This window comes from Zonotrichia albicollis, chromosome 5 (genome assembly GCF_047830755.1).
Source record: "Zonotrichia albicollis isolate bZonAlb1 chromosome 5, bZonAlb1.hap1, whole genome shotgun sequence".
NCBI classification, from domain to species: domain Eukaryota; kingdom Metazoa; phylum Chordata; class Aves; order Passeriformes; family Passerellidae; genus Zonotrichia; species Zonotrichia albicollis.
Window position 1 is genome coordinate 5423820 of NC_133823.1, and position 27385 is coordinate 5451204.

Here is a 27385-nt window from a genome sequence, read left to right on the forward strand (position 1 = left end):
TGTTTGGTGGGGAGGACGCCACAGCCAGAGCCAGTTCCTTGGGTTCCTTGGGGAGGAGCATTTCTCTACTGAACCCCAAAAGCGGAAGCAGGTGCTGCTCCCTTGGCTGAGGATGTGGGAACCACACACAGCTGCTCTGTGGTTGCTTTTGGGGTGGGTTTCACAAGAGAAATAGTTGTGGTTTGAGCTGGGGCTTTCCTGGAGAGGAGGAGATCCCATCTGGACCTCCCCAACATCTCCATGGATCTCTGGGCTTGCTCCTCCAACTTCGGCTTTCCTTTTCCTTGGTTTTATGTGCTACTCTAATTTTCATTGCCATCCTGGAGGGAAGAACACAGCAGTGCTGAATGTCAGGTTGCTTTTCCTATCCAAGTCCTAATTCTCTCTTTTTTTGTTTTGTTTTGGGGTTTTTGGTTTTTTTTGGTTTTTTTTTGTTTGTTTTTTGGTTTTTTTTTTGTTTGTTTTGTGTTTTTTTGTTTTGTTTTGTTTTGTTTTTTGTTTTTGTTTTTTGGGGTTTATTTGTTTGGTTGGTTTTTTTTTACTATGAGGTGCTCTGGAATTCCCAACTACCCAAAAAAAAGGCTGGTTTAGACCTTAGCAACAGGGTATTTTTGTTCAGATTGTATTTGTTCTCCTGTGAGAGCCATTGTTCTGTGCCATGCCTCGACTGCTCCAAAGGCTGGAGATAAAAGCCCTGGCTCACAATAATACAGTTGGGTTCAGCCTTTTGTTGGGGAGATGAAAATAGAGGATGAATTGTGAATAACATGGGAGGGCTAAAAGTCAGTCGTCCCAGGATGTTGGTTGATCACTTCAAAGATAAGAAGCTGCATTTTAATTATATATTTTTCAGAACTACTGAACATTAGGTTTTGTGTTGGTACCAGCAGGGGCTTGTACCCACCATGGTGTTTAGGACTAGTTCTTACAATCTTGAGGCAGCAGGGAATATGTTTATTGCAGTGATATTGGGTTTATTGTAGGTTTATAGCAAAATCTAGATATAATTTGTAGTAGCTATATTTTATTTGGTTTATAATAGGTTTATAGGTATATAAATCTAAGAAATATAGAATTACAGGATGGTTTGGGTTGGAGGGAAGCCTAAAGATCATCCAGTTCCACCCCCAACCATGGGCAGGGACACCTTCCACTTGTCCCAGGCTGCTCCAAGCCCTGTCCAACCTGGCCTTGGGCATTCCAGGGATCCAGGGGCAGCCACAGCTGCTCTGGGCACCCTGTGCCAGGGCTCAGCACCCTCACAGGGAACAATTCCTTATTCCTGCCCTCTGGCAGTGGGAACCATTCCCTGTGTCCTGTCCCTCCATCCCTTGTCCCCAGTCCCTCTCCAGCTCTCCTGGAGCCTCTTTAGGCTCTGCAAGGGGCTCTGAGCTCTTCCTGGAGCCCTTTCCTTTCCAGGTGAACATTCCCAACTCTCCCAGGCTGGCTCCAATCCTTGGACCATTTCTGTGGCATCCACTGGATTTGCTCCAGCAGCTCCAAGTCCTCTTGATGTTGGGGATCCCAGAGCTGGACACAGCACTAGAGGCAGAATCCCTTCCCTTGGCCTTCTGGTCACACCCATAAATACATTTTTACATGATGTGTTAATAGCAGGAGCAATGATGGAAGGTGCCCAGCTTGGTTTGGCTCCATGACCTGTGCCTGCAGCATCGCTCTGCTTTAAATAAGGATACCCCTCTGGGGCATGGGAGATGGGAAGGTGAAGAAAGGCAGGTTAGAAAAATTGATGGAAAACAGATGGAAAAAAGAAAGAAAGATAAAGGTGGAAATAGAGCCAGTGGAGCAAGCATGGTGTGGTGAGAAGAAATATTTGGGAGACTGATTTGCTCACAGTGCTGACAGTGTGAATGATTACAGGAATTCACAGAATGACCAGGTTGGAAGAGACCTTTAAGACCATCGAGTCCAACCCAGCCCCAACAGCTCAACTCAACCCTGGCACCCAGTGCCACATCCAGGCTTTGTTAAACACACCCAGGGATGGGGGCTCCACCACCTCCCCAGGCAGAACATTCCAGAACTTTATCACTCTTTCTGTGAAAAACTTTTTCCTGATATCCAGCCTGTATTTCCCTTGATTCATGGATCACCCCCAAACTCTGCAGGCCTTGAAAATCCTTTCCATGCTTTGGGTATTTTGGTGGCACTCTGGGCAGCAGCAGCTCCTTTTTGCTGAGATATTTCTGTTCCAAGGGCACTTCCTGCTCACATCAGCTTCTAGCAAGGCTCCTCATCCCTCCTGGCAGATCCTCCCTCCCCAGCTGCCCTCACCTGCCATCCATGTAATTGGCAATAATTTCCCTAAATGCTCACAAAAGCAGATGTTCTCTCTGTGGTTGCATCCAGCCAGCTTACACTGCCCTGGATACACGAGCACAGAGCATTAAAGGACTAATTCCTGTAAATAAGCCTATTAAAAGGTTGGAAATAATACTTCCAGCTAAACCATCAAATGCAGCTGAATCCCTCTGGTTGTATTAATTTGTTATCTGCACCGTGCCAATCCCAGTCTGCCCAGGACCTGGTGCCCTCATGCTTGGCCAGTTGCTTGTAAATGATGGTTGGTGGGTGTCTTGTATTGTTTCCAGCTAATAAATCACATTTATAGGTAATTAACACTCCATCTAACACTTCCTCAGTATTGCTGATGAGTGGGAGAAGAAATTGCTTCGTGCAGTTGTGAGTGGGGGGCTCTGTGCTTTCAAGGCTTTAGGTGATGCTGCTGGAGAAAAAAAATTAATCTCACTTATTTTCCTGCCTCAAAGCAGGGGATAAAGAGGTGGGTCCCCAGTTGTTCTCCAAGTTCTGGATGTAAGGAATGTGTTTATTACAATGACAGAGGTAAAACACTGGCACGGGGTGCCCAGAGAAGCTGTGGCTGCCCCATCCCTGGAGGCCATCAAGGTCAGGTTGGACAGGACCTTCAAGAGCATCTTGTTCCACCCCCTGCCATGGGCAGAGACACTTCCAACTATCCTAGGTCGCTCCAAGCCCTGTCCAACCTGGCCTTGGACACTTTCAGGATAGGAAGCTCTTAATAAACTCTAAAATTCATGAACTCACTTTTCCCTGGCCCTGCACGTTCAGCACCATTTCATCCACTCACTGCATTGGTCATCTGAGAAAATTGAAAAATCATGGCATTTTGATGAGCTGACTTTTTAAGGCAGCATCTCTCTGGGCTTGCAGCTCCAGAAATACCTGTCAGGCAATTTTCCTTTCACCTGGAAACACGCTCCAGTGTCTTATTTGTGGATTGTGCTGAAAAACAGTTGTGTCTGGCAGCACAAGTGCTCCAGTCAGACTTTTCAGCTTGAAACCTTCAGCAGAAGACGTGCCTCACAATGCTTTTGGCGCTCACAGAAGTCAAGGAGGAACACATTTCAAATCCAGCTCCCCCTCCTTTGCAAACCTTGTTTATAAACCTTCACGGCCACTGGTAAAATCATGATTTTGGTTTATCTGGAAACCAGAGAACCACGGTTAATGAGGGATGCAGGGGATGCATCTCTGTCTGTCATCATTTGTACCTCATCCTCAATCCTTGTTTTTTCTTTTCCCATTCTAATACATGCAAATATATGTAAAGAGTAAAGACTGTTCCACCGAGTCTTGCACGTTTGCTCAAAGAGGAGGAAAACAACAAGTCGATCTTACAGGGAATTTGCAGGCTGAATTTTTAAGACCTGTCTATAAAAAAAAGCCCCAAAAATAAAAAAAATAAAAGCAGCTGTTGGCCACGGGTGCTGACCGAGGTGATTCTTCCTGGCATCTGTTTTCCCTGCGCTCGCAATCGTAATGTCATTAATATGGAGCTTTTGGAGAACTGGAGTATATCCTAATTAGCAGCCTCTGATTTTTTTTTTTTTTTCCCTAGTTTCATAATCAGTGATCTCGGCTACACCACAAGTGTTACTGTGGCAACAGGGCTGAACTGAGCAGCGGTGCAGAATTACCGCAGGTAAAGCGGTGATTCCACGGCTCCCGCGGCACTTTGTTAGCCCGGGGGGCTGCTCCGTGGGACGGGCTGGCTGCTCCCCGCACCTACAGGTGTCCCCGGTGGATTTCAGGGTAAGCACAGGCACGGAGATTGAGCTGCATGACCGAACGCATGCGTTTGAGTTGGGGCTGAGCCTCTGGAAGGAGATTTTAAGGCTGTCATGCGAGTGATCCCCCGCCGACACCTTTGTTTTAAGTAGGATGCTCTGAGCCCTCGCTGCCTCAACGCTCTCGGCATGGAGCTGAGACTTCATCCCGCTCCTGCAGAAAGGGCTGAGCCCAAAAAGCTGGGCTTTTATTTTGTTTTTTTTTTTTTCCTTTGTGGGGTTTTCTTTTATTTTAAGCCTCGTTTCTCCTCCCCACGCACGGCTCGCTCTCTCTGAAAGGCATTTTGCTAGGTAGGGATGTTGTCATGCTGAATAATAGCCATCCTTCATCCTGACTCCTCCATCAAAATCAGCCCGTCCTTTTCATAGCTGCAATGTGAACTGTGCTCCTGTTTCCTTTGTACACGCCTGGGACTTAGGAGGGGACACCCTAGAACGGGGTATTTAAGGAAATTTGTTCCTGTGTGCCTTGACTTTTTTTTTGTTTGGATTATTAATTAATGGTTTGGAATAATGAGTTGAGGCAGCTTCTCCCGTGCCTCCCTGGTGTTGTTCTCCACTTCCCGGTGCCGTGCTGCGGCTGCAGTGCTGATCCCATGGGGAAAGCACACCAGGAGAGTGGTCCTGTGCTGGCCAGGGGTTTCTGCAAGCTCTGAGGGTGTTTCTGTGGCAGATCTGTGTTAATCATCCCAGAGAAGGTCTCACCTCCATCCCAGCACCTTCCTCCTGGACCAGGCTTGGACTTGGTCCTTCATCTTCCTTCTCCTTGCCCTGACAGCTCCCTCTGCTCTCTTCCTCAAAACTTCTTCTCTTGGCACTCACCTGTTCCTCCTCAATGCTCTGTCCTTTAGGAAGCCCTCTCCAGCTGCTCATTCTCCATTGCTACAGGCACAGGAATCTTTTCATCCCCTCTGTCTCTTCCATAATTTGCTCCCCAAGCCACTCCAGTTTATTCTGCAGTAGCAACTGGCACATATTCCCATGATCACACATCTGTGGTGCCAGGAGAAAAGGGTGGCTGAGGGCAAATTAAACCTGTCCTAATTATGAGAGTTATTAGGAAAATAATTTGTATTTGTAGTTCTTTCCCTGCAAGGCACCTCAGGTGGTTTCCAGGTGGTGGCTGTGGCAGGGATGCCCTTCCATGGACAAGGATTTGAGGCCTTGGTCTTAGATGTGCCACAGATCTGCTCCTGGCTTCATCCAGGGGTGTGGTCTCATCCTCTGGCTTTTACTTCCATATTTTTAGCATGGGACCATCAAGTCTGTAGGCTCTTTGTTAGTAGTTGCTTGTTTTTAAACATGCAGGGACAGAATCCTTTCCTAAAAGCAAGATATTACAGAAGAGCAAGGTCTGATGTGCCAATTACAGGGGACTAATTGTGGGGTGGGACCTGGATGATCTTTGGGGTCCCTTCCAACCCAAACCATTCTCTGGTGCAGTCACTGGTACCCACTGGCACCATTTCTGCATCTTTGTAGGAGGTGAAACTATTTCATGTCCCGAAAACATCCACATTTATTGTTTTTCTCTGATTTTTAGGTTTGGGGGTTTTTTGTGAAAACCGCATCAGTTTATTTTTCAGTTCCAGAAGTGTTGAGGCACAGAAGTGTTCAGAAGCTCTCAGGCACATGGTGTGATTTTTGGGGTTGTCTTGTTCAAGATCAGGAGTTGGACTTGGTGATCCTTATGAATCCCTTTCAACATCGTGCGTGGTGTAGGGATCTCCTCCTCAGTCCTGGCTGCTTTCTTACTCCACTGTGAGCTTCAATCCCAGCAGCTTTGCTTTTTGAAAAGTTTGCATTTACAGAATCACAGTGATTGATTTTGGAAGGAACCTCTGGAAGTCATCTGATCCAACCTCCTGCACCAGCAGAGCTGCCAGATCCGGTTGCACAGGACAGTGTCCAGACAAAATTGGAATATTTCCAAGGAAGGAAAATCCACAACATCCTTGGGCAACCTGTGTCAGCACCTCACAGGCAAAATGTGTTCCCTGCTGTTCAGAGGGACCCTCCTGTGGTCACTGTGTGCCCACAGCCCCTTGTCCTGTGCCTGGCCACCACTGACAGCCTGGCTCTGTCCTCTCTGCAGGTGTGGATGGGCAGGGATGAGGTCTTGAACCTTCTCTTCTTCTGAGCAATCCCAGCTCTCCCAGCCCTTCTGGAACCTTCTCTTCTCCTTCTGAGCAGTCCCAGCTCTCCCTCAGGGCACAGATGCTCCAGCCCCTCCCTGGGCTGTCCCCAGTCTGTCCATGTCCCTCCTGTGCTGGCACCCAGTGCTGCAGGTGTGGCCTCCCCAGTGCTGAGCAGAGGGGCAGGATCCCCTCCCTGGACCTGCTTGGGGAGCCTCCATCCAGGTTCTGTGTGGTGAACTCCTGATCCTCTCCATCCTGATCCTCTCCATCCTGATCCTCTCCATCCCCCATGATGGCTTCACACACGCTGTTGCTGCTGCTGCTGGGTGGCCTTTGAGAGGATCACCATGGGATGGGTTAACATCTCACTCAGGTTCATATCCACAGGAAAGGCTGTTCCTGGTTCAGAGCAGCAGATTTTAACATTATCCTAGCAGTGACAGATATTTCTAGGTGTCCAGAAATCCAGGTGGGAATAGGGTTGGGTTCCCTCCTTGCACAGATCATGGTGTTACGCTTTGAAAGATGAGTGCATGTTCACCTGTTGAACTGAAGGACATGAAAATACTCCCAGAGCTGGAGCCCCTCTGCTCTGGAGATAGATGGGAGAGCTGGGGGTGTTCACCTGGAGAAGAGAAGGTTCCAGGGAGGCCTTCAAAACCCTCCAGTGCCTAAAGGAGCTCCATGAGAGCTGGAGAGGGACTTTGGACAAGGGTCTGGAGTGATGGGACAGGATGAAATTACTTCACACTGCCAGGAAGCAGAATTAGGTGGAGAAATTCATTAATGTGGGGTTGTTAAAGCCCTGGCAGAGGTTGCCCAGAGCAGCTGTTCTGGCTTCCTCTGGATCCCTGGAAGTGTCCAAGGCCAGGTTGGACAGGGCTGGGAGCAACCTGGGATAGTGGAAATTGTCCTTGCCCACAGCAGGAGGTTGGATCTGGATGGTTTTTAAGGTGCCTTCCAAAGCATGAGCAAATCCTGGTGTGCAGGAGAGCAGTGATTTGTGGAAGGTTGAGCAGGTGGAGAAAGCCAAGCTGCAGGCCCTGCCCACAGGCTCTTCCTCCTCCTCCTCCTTCTCCTCCTCCTCCTGCCCCGCTCCTGTCCCTCGAGTGGAGCTGCCTGTTTGTTTAATAGAAGAAAGAAAAAATTAAAAAAGAAAGAGGAAAACTAAATGGATTTTCAGAAAGGGTGAATGGCTGCTGTGATTCATCTTTTCTGGTGAAGAGTGGAACAGCAGAGGGTGGGGGGATAATGTTCAGTGACACATCAAAGGCCTTGCTTCAGCTTCAGAGACACATGCAAGGAATTAGTCACTGCCTTTTAGTGCAACAAAACCTTTTTCCCTCCCTAAATTCAATTCTTCTCTCCCTGTGATGGCCAACTCGCTGCAGCCCTCGGCTATTCCATGTGTGTTTTTATTCTTTGCATCTCATTGAGAGCTTTGGGTTATGATGAAGTTGCCCTGCTATGGACCAACTCCTCTGCCGTGGATCACAGCTCCAGTGAGAGGCTGGGAATCCACAAACAGGATTTAAAAGGAGCAGGGAGGGGGAGAGGGAATGGCAGGTTTGTTTTCCAGGGTGGCTGAGGCATGCTGATGGCTTGCTGCCACCAAAAAGAATTTTTAAAATGACCTTTTTCCCCTTTCTTTATGCTCGTGCTTGTTCTCGCCCTACTGTGAGCTGCTTCAAAGAGGCAGCCTTGCTCCCAGTTCTGCACCCTCTCCCCCTGCCAACAAAAAAAGAGGAAAACTGAACATTATTTTTATTTTTCACTGCATTTGGAGCCAGCACGAGGCAGTCTCAGTCTCACCACTGCCTTTCAGCATCCTCCTGATGACAGCAGGGATTTCTGGGGTCCTGGCAAAGCTGGTTAGAATTCAGGTTGTGTCTCCTCAGTGCACACAGAGAAAGATTGCCTCATTTTCCAGGAATTAGGAATATGTCAGAGGTGGGGGTAAATCCTGCCTTTGATTGTGGACGGCTGTATCCGGGTTGGACCTGGGCACTTTCTGCAGCAATAAACTCTAATTCTTTGCATTCTGCAAGCACGGCAGGGTGATCCTGCAGCCTGACCCCCCTGCAGCACCAGCACAGGCATTTTGAAGCTACTTATTACTTTATAAAGAGATTATTTCCTTTATTTTTTTCTCCCCTCTCTGGCATCAATCATCCTGACAAGATCTGCTTCTTTTAAAACATACATCCTGCAGCTTAAAATCCAGCTTTTCCTATGAGGAAGATCCCAAGCAGTTTATGAAAGAATGCAGTGCGCATACACTATATATCTATATCTATACAGATATGCAGCTTAAAATCCAGCCCTTCCTATAAGGAAGATCCCATGCAATTTATGGAAGAATACAGTGTACATACATTATATATCTATACTTATATAGATATGTAGTTTAAAATCCAGCTTTTCCTATGAGGAAGATCCCAAGCAGTTTATGGAAGAATGCAGTGCACATACACTATATATCTATGTCTATATCTTCATATCTATGTAGATATGCAGCTTAAAATCCAGTTTTTCCTATGAGGAAGATCCCAGGCAGTTTATGGAAGAATGCAGTGTACATACACTATATATCTCTATCTACATCTATATCTATATCTTCATATCTATGTAGATATGCAGCTTAAAATCCAGCCCTTCCTATAAGGAAGATCCCATGCAATTTATGGAAGAATACAGTGTACATACATTATATATCTATACTTATATAGATATGTAGTTTAAAATCCAGCTTTTCCTATGAGGAAGATCCCAAGCAGTTTATGGAAGAATGCAGTGCACATACACTATATATCTTTATCTATATCTATATCTATATCTATATCTATATCTATATCTATATCTATATCTATATCTATATCTATATAGATATGCAGCTTAAAATCCAGTTTTTCCTATGAGGAAGATTCCAAGCAGTTTATGGAGGAATGCAGTGCACATACACTATATATCTATATCTATCTCTATAGATATGCAGTTTAAAATCCAGTTTTTCCTATAAGGAAGATCCCAAGCAGTTTATGGAAGAATGCAGTGCACATACACTATATGTCTATATCTATACAGATATGCAGCTTAAAATCCAGTTTTTCCTATGAGGAAGATCCCAAGCAGTTTATGGAAGAATGCAGTGCACATACACTAGATATCTTTATCTATATCTTTATAGATATGCAGCTTAAAATCCAGCCTTTCCTATGAGGAAGATCCCAAGCAGTTTATGGAAGAATGCAGTGTACATACACTATAAATCTATATCTGCATCTATACACACCAAAAAAAATGCACAAATATATAATATTTATGGGCACACCAGTGGCAGTTACTGAGTTTTCCAAGCCTGATCTCTGAAAAAAGAAGGAGCCACTATTCCGAGCATCCCGACCCTGTGGAGCAGCACTGCCTGAGCCTCCAGCTCCCTTCTGCTGGGCAGAGCCCTGACGTCAGGGTGTTTTTCTGCAGAGCTCGCAGGATGTTGCAGCCGGCCAAGAGCTGTGTTTATGTTGATAACATTACAAGTATTTCCTCTCCGTTTCCGAAAGCAGCAGGGAGGGGGAGCCGAGGGGGAAGGGAGACTCGGGTTTCTCCAGCTTTGGGGTAGGACTCTCGAGGCCTTTTATGTTGAGTGGGGAATGATGAAGTGCTGGGGTTATTTATGCTGCTTTTGGGAATAGGGAGGGTTTTAAAGCAGGGGCTGGGAAGTGGGAGCTGGGCTGGCACAGCCCTCCCCTTGCACAGGGCTCTTTGCCTGCTCCCTGCTCCGGATCTGGTTTTAAGGTGATAAAGCAGCTCTGGCAGCTGATTGCCGGTCACAGGAGCAGCTCCAGGGATTTGGATTTTTGGGTAATGATGTGCACAGCAAGCTGGGATGCTCCCAGCATCCCATTCCTTCTGACAGTCGCAGTAATAAAGCCATAAAAACTCAGGTTCTGCACGGACTGCCTGCATCCAGCTTTCTTCACCTAAGCGGGGCAAGGCTTGGGGAAATCCAGCATTATCTCCCCTTGCCAAGCCCTTCCTCCTCCTGCAATCCACTCGTGGATCAATGAACTGATTAAATGTAGAATCAAGGGGGGTTTAGGGCTCCCTGCCTGCTGATGTAATCTCAGAGCTGTGCTGGCAGCTCAGCGAAGGAGGGACCCTCATCGATGGCTGGACTTGATGAGCTTAAGGGTCTTTTGCGTCCTAAATGATTCTGTGATCATCCCACCACCCCAAAGGGGCTTTGCAGCCAGTCCAGGAATCTCCTGTAGCTCTCATCCATGTAGCAATCATGGTTTATGGAAATAAACCTTTGTGGGTTATTTCCTGATAATGGAGAGCAGAGAGGGAATTCATGGCTTTTCCTTCTTTGCTCCCACCCTCTGTGTCCTGCTTTAATACCAAGGGAAAATGTGGGGAGGTTCTGGCACAGCTTGCACAGAACAGGGGCAGAAATGGGATGAGGGAGATCCCAGATGAACAGGAATCCTAAATGAATGGGATCCCAAATTTACGAGGACCCGATGTAAATAGGGACCCTAAATTAATGGGATAATAAATAAATGGGAATGCCAAACAAATGGGATTCCAAATGAGTGGGATCATGAATTAGCAGAAACACAAATGAATGGGAATCCCAAATGATTTTGGATTCCAAGTGAACAGGATCCCAAATAAACAGAACTCAAAATGAATGGGGATCCCAAATGAACTGGATCCCAAAAGAAGGGGAACTCTTGAGAAACAAATTAGGGGAAGAGAAAGGAGCCACATCCACCTCAGTGAATGGTGTTTCTGTGCAAATATTCATCAAAACACAGCCAGTGGTCACTTTTTTCCCAGCAGTTCTTCCAGAAGAGCTGAGTCTTCCCCTTCCCTTGCCACGGTGTCCTTGCTGTGGCAGTGATGGGTTCCCAGTGAGGGAAGTGGTTGTGACGACGAGATCTTGGTGCTTTCATCAGCTCTTGTGAGGTTTTCAGAGTGTTTCTGTGCTGTAATTTCCATTCTCTGAAGTTTCAGTGTGTGTTTAACTTCCTCCTGCTTTTGCACGTGGGTCCCCTCAGGATGAGCACCTTATTTCTGTGGGATTCCACAGTGGGATGCTTGGACAATCTGCCTCCTGCAGAAAGGTACAAAAATCACAGAATTATGGAATTGTTTGGGTTGGGAAGGGGCCTTATAGATCATTCACTTCCACCCCTCTGCTCTGGACAGGGACATCCTCCACTACCCCAGGTTGCTCCAAGCCCTGTCCAACCTGGTCTTGGACACTTCCAGGGATCCAGGGGCAGCTGCAGCTCCTCTGGGCATCCTGTGCCTCACCACCCTCACAGGGAAGAATTTATTCCTTATAAATAATGGATTTTCTCCTCAAAGCCAAACTTGTGTAGACCAGGCTCTGACAAGTGTCTGACCAAGCTGAGTGGGGTGTATTAATCACCATGAGTGGAACATGTCATCAAACCATCAAACTACTGCTTGTGCGTTTTTCCTGACATCCCACCCTGGAGCACAGCCTGGGGGAGGCATTGCAGGATCAGTGCTGCTCTCAGCAGTGACAGGAGTACTGAATCAGTTCAAATTCACACAGACAGATATTTTAACTGGTGATGAAACCCTCTGGAATGCTGGCTGCTCACACCAGTGGGACCCGTGGAGAAAGCCCTGCCCTGCTTGCAGCAGCAGGGCTGGCCATGGACAGAGCCTATGGAGAGCTCTTATCTCCGGAGCTTGGTTTCCTTCTGGTTCAGGGTTTGTCTGACCTTTTGGTCACTGAGTAAGGTCAATTTTTGCCAGGTTTTCTTTTGGAGGGGGAGGAAAAACATGTAAGTAGGTGGTGCTGGTGGGAGGATCTTGTATTGCTGATAGCGTTTCCAGCGCGTGGATGACTTCAGTGTTGTCCTTCTGCCCGGAGTTTGGGATGGGTCTACATGAAGCAGATTTAAATAAATAGAAGAAGCACAAATAACACAAGATCTATTAGAGGGGGAGGGAATAAAACCCGTTCTTGGCAGCTCCTCAGGTTGACTTGGCAGCGAGATCTCTCCTGGGAGATCCTGGAGATGCAACTGGACACAGGACAACAGCCTGAAGGACGGGAGTCGTGGAGCAGCTGCTGGCCCATGGCATGGAGCAGAGCTGTCTGCAAGCCCTCTCTGGGCTCAGAGCAGAGGAGAGGGGTTGGCCCATCCTTGGAAGGCCCCATGGCCACGTGCTGGCCTGGACTTGGCAGCTCTGGGCTCTGTCCTGGCCAGCACGATGACGTCTCTGGGCCTCTGGATCTGTAGGTGTTTGGGAGGAGATAATGATACCCATTTCTCAGGAGCTTTCTGAGGTCTCCAGAGGAAAGAAATCACCATAAAAATCTTGTATTAGAAAGGGCTGGGGGAAATGATTTTACTGATGTCATCGTCCTGTAATTCTGCTGGACGTTTCCTGGGAAGCACGTACAGTATGGGCGTGCAGCCTGAACTCGCTGATCTTCTTGGATTATGTGTGAGTGTTTGTTCTGACCACATGCACAGGGAATCCAGCAGGGTTTGAATGGAGCTGAGTGTCCTGCCCCTGCCCAGGAACATTTCAGGTGTCAGTGAGCCAAGGGGAGCTGACCTCTCCTTCATTCCTGCCTCCACTTCTGGGGCATTTGGGATCAAGGCTCTTTGCCATGGTCTTCAGCTGAATTGCTTTTGAGTTTGCTGAGAGTACAGCCATTTGCAGACTACTATATAAACTATTTATTAATCTCCTTCAAGACCAGATATTTGGTTTTAGTGCTCAGCTTGTTCTTCTCATGCTCTCCCACAGTTCACCCATTCCCTGCTTCATCCATGGACACTTTGCTGCTCCACCAGATTGGGATTTCTCCATGTGTTTTCCCCTTGTTGTATGAACTCACCCATAAATCCTTCCCATCCAGATGCCTGCAGGGACTCCAGCCACACTTCCACTCGCCACTCTGAGCTTTACAGGATGCACAGCAACATCCCCACCTTGGAATATTTTGGGATGATATTGCATCAGGGTTTAATAAGTGTTCTGTGCTTTCCTCCCCAGGTCAACATGGATTTGTGGCTCTTTCTCCTTTTGCTCGGAAGTGGCCTGATAAGTGTAGGTGCTAACAACGTTACAACAGGTAAACTGTGCTCCTCATCTCTTTTTATCCCATCTTTAGGATCAAAGGAGTGAGTGGGAATGTGCTCAGTGTCTCATTCCTTCTGTCCTCCATGTAGCTGTAACAAATTGTTGGAAAGAGGGCGATGAGCTTCAGGTGCTCATAAATGGGGCCACAGCTTCAGCTCTGAGCAATATTGATCCTTACCCCCAAGGGCTCTAATGTTTGTACATCCCCATAAATAACACCTGTTGAGGGTTTATTTTTTTGACATTTGTATCTCCTGCTGTGCAGAGCATTTCCTGTCCTGCGCTCAGGATTTGTTGGGTGTTTTATCCTTAAAGTTACAGTCACATGAATCTTCAGCATCTAAACCCCTCAGTATGACAGAAGAGAATCTCACAGAGCTTCCCCTGTGCTTTTCCCTTCTCAGAGCCACCCACAACAGCGTCCACCTCCCCCAGGAGCCCCACCAAAGCTCCCACAGCAGGTCCTGAGGATGGGACCACACCCAACACACACAGACTCAACATGAGCACTCCGGGGACTGTTCCTACCACAGCGCCAAAACCTCCTCCAACCACAGCTGCCAGAATCTCCCCCAATGCCACCACTGGCAGCCTCAACATCTCCTCCACGCTGGGGACAACCCAGCCTGTGCCTCCAGCCCCATCCCTGCTCCCCAGCGTGACGCCGTCGGCCCCACGCGCCACCGTCCCCAGCACGGAGGCAGAGACCACAGAGAGGAATTTTAGCATGCTGGTGACAACACAGGAGACCTCTTCTGCTTCCCACAATGGTAGGCACCTCCTCCACCTCTTCTTCTTCTTCTTCTTCTTCTTCTGCTTCTTCTTCTTCTTTTTCTCCTTCTCCTTCTCCTTCTTTTTCTCCTTCTTCTTCTTTTTCTCCTTCTCCTTCTTCTTATTCTTCTTTTTCTCCTTCTCCTTCTCCTTCTCCTTCTCCTTCTCCTTCTCCTTCTCCTTATCCTCCTTCTCCTTCTTCTCCTTCTTATCCTCCTTCTCCTTCTCCTTCTCCTTCTCCTTCTCCTTCTCCTTCTTCTTCTTTTTCTCCTTCTCCTTCTCCTTCTCCTTCTCCTTCTCCTTCTCCTTCTCCTTCTCCTTCTCCTTCTCCTCCTTCTCCTTCTTCTCCTTCTTATCCTCCTTCTCCTTCTCCTTCTCCTTCTTCTTCTTTTTCTCCTTCTCCTTCTCCTTCTCCTTCTCCTTCTTTTTCTCCTTCTCCTTCTTTTTCTCCTTCTTCTTCTTTTTCTCCTTCTCCTTCTTCTTATTCTTCTTTTTCTCCTTCTCCTTCTCCTTCTCCTTCTCCTTCTCCTTCTCCTTCTCCTTCTCCTTCTCCTTCTCCTTCTCCTTCTCCTTCTCCTTCTCCTTCTCCTTCTTCTTCTTTTTCTCCTTCTCCTTCTCCTTCTTCTTATTCTTCTTTTTCTCCTTCTCCTTCTCCTTCTTCTTATCCTCCTTCTCCTTCTTCTCCTTCTTCTCCAGGCCACCCTGCCTCTGAGTTTGTTTCTTTGCTCTTCTTTTGTTTGGCTGAGCAAAATAGAGCAAAAAAAAAAAACAAAAACAAAACACTTTGGGGCCAATTTCATGGTGATGCAAAACAAGAAGATTCTCAAACCTCTTCTGATGAGGTTTGTCTGACCAGAGGTTTGGGCCAAGATCATCTAGTGAAAGATCTCCACAGGTAGTAGATGATCTTTTCTTCCAGCCCAAACTATTCTGTGATTCTCTCCTTACATTATCAATTTTCTCCATTAGTTGGGCAATTTCAATCTTTAAAAGGTCCAGATGAGGGAGAGTTGTCTCTGTTGCCATCCTGATCCCATTCCCCTCTTGGCACATCATGAAAATGACCCCATAAAATGTATTGTGGCTGCTCGGTCCTGGTTAAGAGTGAAAAATCAGGCAAAAAGAGGCTGAGGTGACCAGAAATCTTTGCTGAGCTGTTGCTCTTCAGCCATGATTTGCTCATTGTATTGTTTGAGACCCAGTTTGGATGCTGTGTGTCTCCAGCTTGCAGTAGGAAGATGGCAATTGGGATTTAGTGGGAAAACAGGATTGGTAACTTGATTGTGGATTAGAAAACCCTGAAATAAGATGATGGTGGAGTTAATGCAGGGAGGTGTCAAGTGCATATTCCTTAAGGACCAATTTCCCAAGGGATGTGTGTGCCCTCTTCCTCTGGGGAATCTTTGGAAGCCACAGCCCCTGAAGCTGCAGTGAAGTTGTCTTTGCTACCAGCATGGGAAGGGATGTGGTTGGAGGAAGTTCAGAACTCAGCTTTTGTAGTGTTCTGCCACCCCTGAGCTCATCCATCTTCCTTCCCAACCCAAATCCTTTTTGAAGGAGTGTGGCAGAGCCTCAGAGACACACATGGGCCAAGTTTGGTATAAATGTAGGAGAGATGGAGGCAAAAGCCTTAAGCTGCCAATATCTGGATTTTGTAATATGATGTCTGTTCATTGAGGGGCTGAATTTATTCATTTTTGTGTCTCCACTGCCTTTCTGTGATTTGGGTTACCAGTTTTGGTGAACTCCCCTGGTGCATGCCACGACACCATCAAGGCCAGAAGTGGCTTCTCACTTGACGTCACCCCAGAGAACAAGTGATCAAACCTAATTCTTTCTTTATCTCAAGTAATTTATCAAGGAACAAAATCAGTTTTAGGGCTGCCCTTGCCGTGAGGGCAGCCATAAATTAGATTTAACAGGAAATGTTGGTGTTATCATGAAAGAATTAAGTGGTGCTCCAGAAGGGGACTGAGCCAGAAGGTCACACATTGGAGGGGCAGTTCCTCCTTGTCCAAACCCACCAGGATTGTCCTGAGCCCTGTGCTGCAGCTCTTCATGGCCAGGAAAGCCAGGAAAGGCAGGCTCTGCTCTGCTCTCCCTGGCACTGGTTTGTTCCTGTGCCCTCTGGATGAGCCATCCAGCCCAGCAGGTAGAGACTTCCCTTGGCTGCTCCTCGCCCCCATCCCTGAGCCCAGCTGCTCCTAATTGAGCTCTTGGCTCAGCCACACTCAAAATGATTCACCCGTGTCATCTCCTGATATTTAAGTGCTAATGAATTACACCAGTGACTTGCTGGTTATGGGTTTAAACAGTAAGTTGTGTTTAGTGATGTTAAAGCTTGTGTTCAGCTCCTTGTTCTGCTGATAAAAACTCAGGATTTGTTCCTTTTTCCTTACTCAGAAATTCCTTTTAACATCCTGGTTTTATAGCTAGTGTTTTAAAGGAAAGATTTACAGGCAGATGATGAGAGTTACTAAATTTGTTCCTGTCTTGGTCTTTGATCCTTCCTGACTTACTAAAATGTCTTGTTCCTTTGTTGCTAAGAGACTTTTGTTTTCTTTTTCTGCAGGTAACTCTGACAGAAGAGGTAAGAATGTTACATTTCATTGCTCTTTACTCAGTAAAAACAATTCCAGAAGCATTCTGCTATCAGAGAGCTCTCCTTAGGACTTACAAATGTGTTTTTATGAAGCCTCTCAAGCTCTTTAAAGATCTGGTGACACACTGATATCTTAATTTCTGTTGAGCTTTTCTTTCTAGAACGAAACAATCCCATTCCAATTTGTACATGTCCTGTTAGGTACCAATTGTTCCTGCTCTGAGAATGTCAGCACGTCCCTAGAGCTGCATGACCCAAGTCTGAAAAGCCATTCAGGATATTTCCTTTTGGGTTTGTTGTGGTTTTTTTTGCTGCTGAATTGTCTTTATTGACTGTGACTTACACAATTTGATCCAAACCCATCCAGCAGATGATGGGAATAATTATTGTTCTCCTCATTCTGTTGGCAAGCAGTAACACAAATCCATTTCTTGTAAGAGAACAGCACTTTAGGGACATTTTTCCATCTCTCAGCTCTGAGAACTGGCATCTCTACCAGAATATTTGCAATTACTGATGCCTTTAGCACTCCAGGAGCGGGCAGAGCTGGGCTGGCTCCCACCTGGAGGAATCAGCTGCCTCTGTGTGTGTGTGTTCATCCTGGCTCTGATGCAAACTCTGCCTGGTGCTGCTCTCTGTGCCTGCCTCACCCAGACAGGTGCTCTGAGCATCTCCTTTTATTCCCTTCCACTTAGCAGAGGGAATAAAAGGGATGCAGGTCCAAAGGAACTCATTTGAAATTGTGGCTAAGCCTCTGCAGAAATGCTCAGTGTAATTCCCTCAGGTCTGGCCTGGCTTAGGCCTGGTTTTGTGCTCTCTCTGCCATCCTTCATCCCTGCTCCTGAGGGCAAAGGAAAAAAAAATGGGAATACATCTGACTTCCTAACAAGATTTATAGTAATATTGCTAATATTGTTATAAATATAGTGAGGAAATCAGATTAAATAAGGGATATTTAACAGGAGCAAATGGGACAAGGGGAAATGGCCTCAAACTGGGAGTAGGTTTAGATATTGGGAATAAAGTCTTCACTGTGAGGGAGGTGAGGCCCTGGCATGGGATGCCCAGAGATTTGTGGCATCCCCATTCCTAGAAGTGTCCAAATCCAGCTTGGATGGGGCTTGGAGCAACCTGGGGTGGTGCAAGGTGAAGTGGAGTGGGATCATCTCCAAGGTCCCTTCCAGCCCAAACCATTCTGTGACTGGTTTTGTGGGCAGATGTTGCCAGCTGTGAGCAGGGAGGGGCTGCCCAGGTCACCCAGGTCTGGGTGACAGCCTCTAAAGCAGCTCTGCCAGCAGCTGGGACATGCTCCCAAGCTCCAGAGGGGCGTCTGGTGGCTCCTCAGAGGGACCAGGAGAAGATTTAATCCTCCTGCTGCCTCCCAAGCTCAGGCCTGCAGTGGCTGCTGCAGCACCAGGGGAGCAGAAGGTTGAGTCCTTGTCCCCTTTCCAGGTGGATTGCCAGCATGAAGCCCCCAGGCTGGGGCTGGAGGAGCTCTGGGGGGGTTGGCAGAGCTCAGCAGGGCTGGCAGGAGCAGCTGGGACCCTCCAGCTCCTTTCCTGCCTGGGCTGGGTGGGAAAGCTCCAGCTCCTCAGCCCACCAGATGTGTGCAAAGAACAGCTGCAAAAAAAAAAACCCCAAAACCTCCAAACTCTCTGCACCCTGCTGGCACACCCATCCCTGCCCTCAAATCTGCATCCTGCAGCTCCAGCACTGCTCAGGCTGAGCTTAACTCCAGCCAAGGCAGGAAAAAATGGTCCAACAGTGATTTAACACCACGGGTTTTGGCATGGCAGCTCTTCTTCCCCTCCTGCACACAGGATGGAGGTGGTGGCTGCGCTCAGAAATCTCAGTGAGGGGCCAGGGCAGGCTGTGGTTGGGCCAACACCAACCTGTTCTTGGTTTTGGGATGGGGAATGCCAAGGCTCATCACCTATTGAGGTGTGCAAAAGGCAAAATTCCCAATAAATTCCTTTTGGGCCGTGGGAGAGGCAGAATTCCCAATAAATTTCTTTTGGGCTGTGGGAGAGACAGAATTCCCAATAAATTCTATTTGGGCCGTGGGAGAGGCAGAATTCCCAATAAATTTCTTTTGGGCTGTGGGAGAGGCAGAATTCCCAATAAATTCGATTTGGGCCGTGGGAGAGGCAGAATTCCCATTAAATTCCATTTGGGCTGTGGGAGAGGCAGAATTCCCAATAAATTCGATTTGGGCTGTGGGAGAGGCAGAATTCCCAATAAATTCCTTTTGGGCTGTGGGAGGTGCTGCCACATTAGGGCAGTAGATGAGAAGGACAAAAACATGCAAAACCAGGATAATTCATTTTTTTTATTTGCCACATTGGGCCATTACCTTGAAATCATGACACAAAAAATAATGTTTTAATAGAAATATTTAACAAATATTTTAAAAATCATATGTTTTAATAGAAATAACATTCCCAAACCTCACAGGACAGAGGAGCAAACACAGAAATACAATCAGAGTGCCCTTAGGTAGCTCAGAGATGGACAAAATAAACCCCTAGGAGCAAAAAATAGGGAAATGGACAGAAATTAGGGAAAATAAACCCCAGCTAAGGAAATCTGCTGGCTGAAATTGCTGAGCCACATGGAGAGGGATCTGCAGGGAAATGGATGCACAGAAGGTGGAAAAGTCTTGAGCCCTGCAGCCTCTTGGGGCCGTGTAGACACAGTGTGGTGGCCCCCTCAGATGGAGGGAGCTGATGGAAAATGGAAATATCCCCAGCTGGCATGGCTGGCATCCACATTTATCTGAAAAAATGCCCTTCAGGGCCCTTCTCCTCCCTGGCTGGAGCTGCTTGGCTTCCAACCCATCTGGGGGATTTGCCAGCACCAAGCACTGATTCACTGACCTCCAGCACGAGATGGAAATGGGTTATTTAAAGGAAAAATAAAATCTGTTGTGGGTCATGCGGGATAGGAGTGTTTCAGAGTAATTTAAGTGGTTTTGTGAGGGAGTTGTGAGGTACCTGCCCTTGAGGAGCTTCTGCAAGGGAGCCAGACTGGGTCACACTTGGGGGCCTGGTGGAGTCTGAGCTCTCCTGCTCTCTGAACTCTGTATTTCCAGGGAGGAAAGGGTAGGAGGTTGGACTAGATGGTCTCTGGAGGTCACTTCCAACCCAAATTATTCTGTAATTACAGAATTGTGGAATGGTTGAGTTGGAAAGGAGCTTAAAACTCATCCAGTTCCACCCCAGACACCTTCCACCATCCCAGGGTGCTCCAAGCCCATCCAGCCTGGCCTTGGACACTGCCAGGGATCCAGGGGCAGCCACAGCTGCTCTGGGCAGCCTGGTCCACACCAAATCTCACCCTTGGAGCTGTTCAGGTCCCAGGGGCAGCAGGAAGCTTTGTCCTCTCGTCCTGTTTGACAAAGAGCTGGAAGCAAAATTGGTGGTGTTCCAAATGTGGGGTCTTGGAGAGGTCACAGTTTTCACCCATTTAATCTTATCACATATTAAACATTCCTTACACCAAACTCATGGGCCTGCTAGGAACTTCTCTGGACAGAAAAATTTGTAGATTTTTTTTTTTATTTTTTGTAGATTTCCAGCTGACAGAGGAATTTTCTGCTGGTGGCTGCTGGGCCACCACGTGCACATTCAGTTGTGCAGAAGGAACCCCAAAAAAACCCAGTCCCAATTTTCTCCATCACCCTTTTCATCTGCAAGGTCACAATTTCACAGTGACCAACTCTTGGAGAGGATTGAGGTTCTCTGAGTGGTGGTTTCAGGGTTTAATCTGACCTGGGAGTGTCTGAGGCACATGATGCTCACTCATCCTTTTCTGTTTTCACTCTCAGGCTGGAAAATTGCAACATCACTTCATGCTATTTATTATTTATTATGTTTTTATTACTAATATCATCATCAGAATTGTTCTTCAAGCAGAAATTGTTAAATGATGGCTCTGGATGTTTTCCAATGCCCATAACCACACCTTTCTCTTCCTCTTGCAGATGAGACTCCCATTATAGCTGTGATGGTGGCCCTGTCCTCCCTCCTAGTCATAGTATTTATTATTATTGTTCTGTACATGTTGAGGTAAGAGCTGCTTTAATGCTGGATTGCCTTGTTTGACAGAAATAATTCCTCAATGAACAGGAATGAGCCTTTTGTGCTGTCTCCCAAGCTCTAAAGGCTGACACAGCTGGTGCTTTGAAAAGAAACCTGGAAGGACATTGAATGAAAATGTTTGGGGTTATCTGGTGAATGATGCTCATTCCTTTCTCTGCAAAGCTGCTCCTCCTGTAGGGAATTCCTGTTCTGCCTTTCAAAATGTCACTTTTAGCAGGGTGAATTGAACTGAAGCCCTGTCAGTGTGGGGAAAAGCAGGTGAGGCTGCAAATGATGGATTGAGTAATCCAGGGAGGCTGAACACAAATGTGTTTTAATGTGTTATTCCTTGATTCCCTTCTTGATAGCAAGCAGGATCCAATATCCAGACTGTTTGGGATACTAAACCTCACATGATCCCTGTGCACCTTTCACTGTGAATGGCAGGAACTTGTGAGGAGTGATAGTAATTTAAATTAAAGCCTTCTTAAGTCCAATTTTTAGAAATAAAACCTTCTTAGGTCCATTTTTTAGAATCCAAGCATCTGCCCTGCTCAAAATGAAGCATTCCCTGCTCCTGAAAGCATAACTAAGAATGTCTTTATTCACCTGCAGTAAACATTTTCATTTACTCACCAGTTTGGTGATTCAGTAAGCCTTCAAAAAAAAAGAAAGAAAAACCAATTTCCTTAGCAGTGGAAAACTCCCCTGTGTCTCCTGGCTCCAGGCCTGCCCTCACAGCAGTGAACCTGAGGAGAGTTTTGCCTCAGGAGTTCAGCAGCAGCAGCAGAGTTTGAGCCCTTCCCACCTGGCTTCCAGCCCTGAAAGAAAGGGTTTGTGTTCACTGCCCAATGATTCAGCAAAACTCCAAATTTCAGGCAGAAGGAGCATGAGCAGCTGCTCCCAGTTAACAGTACATGGAGCAGGGCTTTGCTGCAGGACAGAACGACCTGGGCTTTGTGTGCTCTGCTGGGTCAGCCCAGGGAGCAGGGACTCCTTGGGGTGCCCTCTGGAAGGAGCACCCTTAAAGCTTCTCCTGGTTTCCAGCTCTCCCTGGGCTCCTGCAGCTGTTCCAGATGTGCTCAGTGAAAAGCTCTGCTCACAGGCAGGGTTTCAGAGCTCCTGCAGCCTCCCGGACCCACCAGCTCACCATGAAGCCTTGAGAAAGTGTGGCCAAAAAAAAGGGAAAGAGCTCTTTGGGTGCTTCTAGGTGGTTGTGATTATGCTCATAAATTCTCACCTGTAGTAAGTTGAGTCAGTGTGCTGTTACCAAAATCATCCTTTATTCCTGTGTGGCCTTCTCCACATCATTGTTGTTCTTTTTCACACAGTAATAGGCAGCTGGATTAAATCTGTTTTGCATATATCCCTTGAGCAAACTATATATAAAGAGTTTTCTTCCATCATAAGGAAGAAGTGAGATATTGCTACAGAAGTTTTTTCTGCTCGTTATATTTTTTCTGCTGTTAGATCAAAGTAAAAAATAGGTAGAATCTGAACCAATAACTTCCTTTCTTCAGAATTTCAGATTTTTGCTACCTTTGAGTGTCCTCCTCCTTTTGTCAGTATTCGTTCTTACTTAGGTCTCATCTGGGAGGGGACCTGGGCTTCCTGCTGGTTATTTACTGACTTTTCCATCCCAATTCTCCTTGGCAGGTTCAAGAAATACAAGCAGGCAGGGAGCCACTCCAACTCCTTCCGTCTGTCCAACGGCCGGACAGACGACACAGGTGAGTCCCCCTGCTGCCACACCGGCTCTCCCCACCTCTTATTTTTTGTAGGCAAATATTTTTTCATTTCTATTTTGTTGTTGTTGTTGTTTCCTGACCTCCTTTGTTCCATGTTTTCCATGGGTTTGGCAGACTTTCACAGAATGAAGGTTTATTTCCCAGCTTTCGTTCCACTGGTTCAATGTTTGCCCTCAAGTGGTTGATATTAAAATGGGTGATCACTTCCAAAATCACTACTCACATTCCTCTTGAGTTTTCACAGTGTTTCTTTGACTCAAATGAGAACCTTTTTTGAAAAAAAAAAGCCGCATCTTTGGGGAGTAATTAAATATTTTTCTGCTTTTTCAGATTAGGATGGTCTTTGATTAAAACTCAGATCTTCACACTAACTCTGGACTTCAGACTAACATTTCCAGGAGAAAAAAGGGAATACATTTATTTTCATTATAAAAACATTTTTGTACCTCCTAAACATGCACAGATGCAATTTTAAAACCTTGTTTAATGTTTAAATTCTTCTGCCCCTGAGCTGTGAGCCAGAGCTGACACTGAGGGTCTGAAGTTGGGCATCAGCATCCATGTGTAGGCACTCATTAAGGTCTGAGGAGGCCTCTTAAACTCAGTTCAGATGCTTTTTCAGCACTCCTTCCACATAAACCAAACACCTTCTGAGAAGCACTAACTGGAATTCAGCACCTTTTTTATTTTATGTGGGCTGCTAAGACCTTCCCTGCCATCTTACCTCGCTGTAAACGGAGGTGTGAACTTCATAAACGCTCAGCTGTGTTGGTGTAACCCTCTCGTGGCCTTTCTGGGCTCTGCTGAGCTGCACAAGCAGCAGCTGCCTCTGCTGTGCCCTCCTGGGAATTGTTTCACAGTGGTGGTGCCAGACTTTCCATGGGAGAGAGGGAGAAGTTGGAATTCAAAGCCAGGTGATCTCCAAGCCCATCATTGGTTTGTCCTCAGTGCCCTGTCCTGCCTCTGGGACAGTGTAGATCCCAGAGTGTTAAACATCATAGGATCTCTGATTTTTTGAGGTTTGAAAAGTCCTTTAAGATCATCCAATCCAGCAGCACTGCCAAGGCCACCACTGACCATGTCCCCAAGTGCCACATACACACAGCTTTTGTATCCCTTAAGGGATGGGGACTCCACAACTGCCCTGGGCTGGACACCCTTTCCATGAAGAAATTTTCCTGATGTCCAACCTAAAGCTCCCCTGGCCCAGCCTGAGGCCGTTCCCTCTCCTCCTGTCCCTGTTCCCTGGAGCAGAGCCCGACCCCCCCCGGCTGTCCCCTCAGACCACAAGGGCCCCCCTGAGCCTCCTTTGCTCCAGGCTGAGCCCTTGCCCGACTCCCTCAGCTGCTCCTGGTGCTCCAGACCCTTCCCCAGCTCTGTTCCCTTCTCTGGATATCTTCCAGCCCCTCAAGGTCTTTTTGTGAGAAGCCCAGAAGTGTCCCCAGGGCTGGAGGTGCCCCAGCAGTGCCAGCACAGGGGACAGGCACTGCCCTGTCCCTGCTGCCACCCCAGTGCTGCCACCAGCCAGGTGTCACTGTGCTCAGAGCAGCCTGGTCTGGTGAAAGCCATTTGGACCAAGATGCTCTTTAACACCCCCTCCAACCCAAACCATTCTGTGCAGACACAAGGACAGCCCTGAAAGTGGCACATTTGGGGTCCCTGTGCTCCCCTGGGCCTGGCTGGGCAGTGCTGGCCATAGGGCACAGCTGGTGGCACCTGTGACCCCCATGTGAGAAACAACTGCTCACTTTGAAAATTTAAAAAAGTTTATTAAACCTTAACAAAAATACAACAAAAGGACTATATAAGGAAAAATGCACAGCACTGGGAGCTGCCCTCATGAGTACCACACAGCCAGTTCATCTTCAAGATGGATGCTCATCTTTTATACCCCTGGGGTTGCATCAGCCAGCCCTGGCCCCTCCCAAGTTCTGTCATTCAGCTCTTCTGTGCCATTTATCAGCACAAACTGCTTTCTTGTCACTGGATTGGGGGTCAGGTGTTGCCCTGCCTCGCCCCCTCAGCACCCCCAAGCTTTTCCATTCCCACTGCCCCATGCCAGGGACACCTGTGCAGCTTCTTTGTACCTGTCCTGGACAGCCCAGGGTGTGTGATGGCAACAGTACAGGGGGAAGGGAACTGTGGGGAGAGCAGAGGGCATCTAAACCACAATAACATAACCATACATCACTAAAGCTTTTCTTAATATTCACATAATAGTCATCCCTTAATTGCCAGAGCCAATTTTTGCCGCGTTTCCCTTCACAGAGAAAAGCAAGGCACAGTTCTTCCCAAGAATATTTCTGGGTTTTCACATTCTCTGAACCTCAGAGAAACAAAAAACAATTCTTATCTCATTTACTGTTCCTGGGTTTTTCACAAGTAGAATGTATGGTGGAAGATTGTTCACCTGAAGGGAATTGATGCTTGGATTCTGGTGTGAATGTTTTGATTCGCTGACCAGTTGAATCTAGGTGTGTGTGTGTCAGCTGACAGTCACGAGATTCTGTGCAGTGGAGTGCTTGGCAAATTCAGTTTAGATGTAATATAATATTATATATTATATATTCTATATTATTATATAATATATTATATATTGTATAATATATAATATATTTTAATATATTGTATATAATATAATGTTATGTTGTATATAATGTAATATATATTATATATAATGTAATATTATATATAATATCTATAATATATATTATATATAATGTAATATAATATATAATAATACAGTATAATAAAGTCATTAATTAGCCCTCTGATAAGATGAGGTTCTCCTCAACATTCCTCCCTGCCACAGGGGGTCATCTTGTTTCTATAGCATTTTCCATCCATTATAGTTACTATAATGTTACTATCCATCCATGGCAGTTGCTGTAATGTTACTATCCATCCATTCTAGTTACCATGTTACTGTCCATCCATTATAGTTACTATGAGGTTACTATCCGTCATTATAGTTACTATAATGTTACTATCCATGCATGATAGTTACTATACTGTTACTATCTACCCATTCTAGTTGCCATAGTGTTACTATCCATCCATGGTAGTTACTATAATGTTACTCTCCATGCATTATAGTTACTAGAATGTTACTATCCATCCATTATTGTTACTACATTACTCTCTGTGCATTATCCGTCTGTAACCCCTGGGTGTCCTTGCAGAGCCCCAGAGCATGCCCCTGCTGGCCCGCTCGCCCAGCACCAACCGCAAGTACCCCCCGCTGCCCGTGGACAAGCTGGAGGAGGAGATCAATCGGCGCATGGCCGATGACAACAAGCTCTTCAGGGAGGAGTTCAACGTGAGTGCCCCTGCTGCTGCCCTCAGGGTTGGGTTTAGGGCCTGCTTCTTGGTTTGGAAAGAGAGGTGTGTGCTAAGGAAGGCAGGAGTTCCTCCTGAAATGGGAAATGTGAACCTGCTCCCTCCAAATTGTTGTAATTTTGAAATTAAGGGTCTCTGATGTCGCTGCGACACAGCACAAAGCACGAAGACTCCATCAGAATGGTGCCTAAGAGAGATTTATTATAGCAACATGTTGCCTCTACAGTTTTTCAAGCTGTTTACATTTATTTAACAGACACATTCAGTGCCCATTGGTCATAAGAAAGAAACAAAGTTCTCAATAGGTGAACAAGGAGCCACATCATTCTGTGAGCCAGCTAAAATCCGTATCTTATTAACTTTCTCTCTTCCATCACATTGTCATGGGGATAGCCTTGGTGTCTTCCTCGAGAGAGATATGGGGCTTTCTTTATCTTTCGGAAGCCTTTGCTGGCTCACAAGAACAGCACAAAATGCCTTTTCTACACTCTCAGGCAAAGAGATGGCATCAGGAAGCACAGAGGGCAGGCTCAGGGTGTCTGTCGTGGAGCAGGTCTGGGTGAGACAGGCTCAGCACACGTTGTTCTGGCTGCCTTCAGTGAACTCTGCTGCACTGTAGGGGTGCTTGGGCTGCCCTGCTGCTCCTCTACAGGCTCCAGCAATGTCCAGCACTCCCTGCAGTGTCCCTGCCCATGGAGGGGGGTGGAAGGAGGTGATCTTTGAGGTCTCTTCCAGCCCAAACTGCTCTGGGAGTCTGTCTTGTTTTGAAAAGCCAGGTGTCTGCTAAGGAAGGCAGGAGGCCCCCCTGAAATGGGAAATGTAAACCCCCTCCCTCTGAATTATTGTAATTTTGAAATTAAGGGGCTCTCAGGCAAAGATGTGGGAGCAAGAATAACAATTCTTTATTAGGGAAGAAAATAAAAATAAAATAAACAATGCGGTGATACAAAACAACACTGCCAGAGTGAGAGCAGTCCCTGCCCCCTGTGTGTCAGGGCGGTGTCCCAGCCCCATCCCATGGGGGCTCAGCCCTCCTGCAGTGCCAGCTGTGGCTCTGCTGCAGCAGGGATCCTGCACAAGGGGGGAGTTTTCCTCTGCAGCTCCAGGGCTGCTGCAGATGGGCCTGGGCTCCCTCTGGCAATGCAGGGCAGCACAAAGCTGCTCCTCTGGCAATGCAGGGGGCAAAGGCTGCTGGGGTGTCCCAAAGCTCAGATTGGATCCAGGCAGGAATGCTTGGCTCCTCCCCTGGGCGGAGCATCTCCCCATGGGATGATGGAGTTTGATCAGCCATGCAGGGACACTCAGTGGCCATGGACAGAAGGTAATTAATGATTAATGGCCCATGAACAGCAGAGATCTCCTGGAGGGAGGATTGGCTGTGGAAGAGATAAAGAAAACTGCCCAATGAACAGAAGATAACTGCCCCAGCTCTGGCAGA

The 27385-nt window shown here is 46.9% G+C and overlaps 1 protein-coding gene across 3 annotated transcripts in view; it reads left to right on the forward strand.

Moving 5' to 3' along the window:
- PTPRA (protein tyrosine phosphatase receptor type A) overlaps nt 1–27385 on the forward strand; it is a 132081-nt gene that overhangs the window by 87149 nt on the left and 17547 nt on the right. For 2 of the 3 annotated variants that reach the window (XM_074540563.1, XM_074540564.1), the window contains 6 exons: nt 13322–13400; nt 13813–14178; nt 16752–16769; nt 20764–20848; nt 22517–22590; nt 25791–25927. In XM_074540563.1, coding sequence (XP_074396664.1) covers nt 13322–13400; nt 13813–14178; nt 16752–16769; nt 20764–20848; nt 22517–22590; nt 25791–25927 — 759 coding nt within the window. Of the gene's footprint in view, nt 1–3901; nt 4096–13321; nt 13401–13812; nt 14179–16751; nt 16770–20763; nt 20849–22516; nt 22591–25790; nt 25928–27385 lie in introns of all 3 variants that reach the window. The other variant, XM_074540565.1, reaches the window with a different exon arrangement.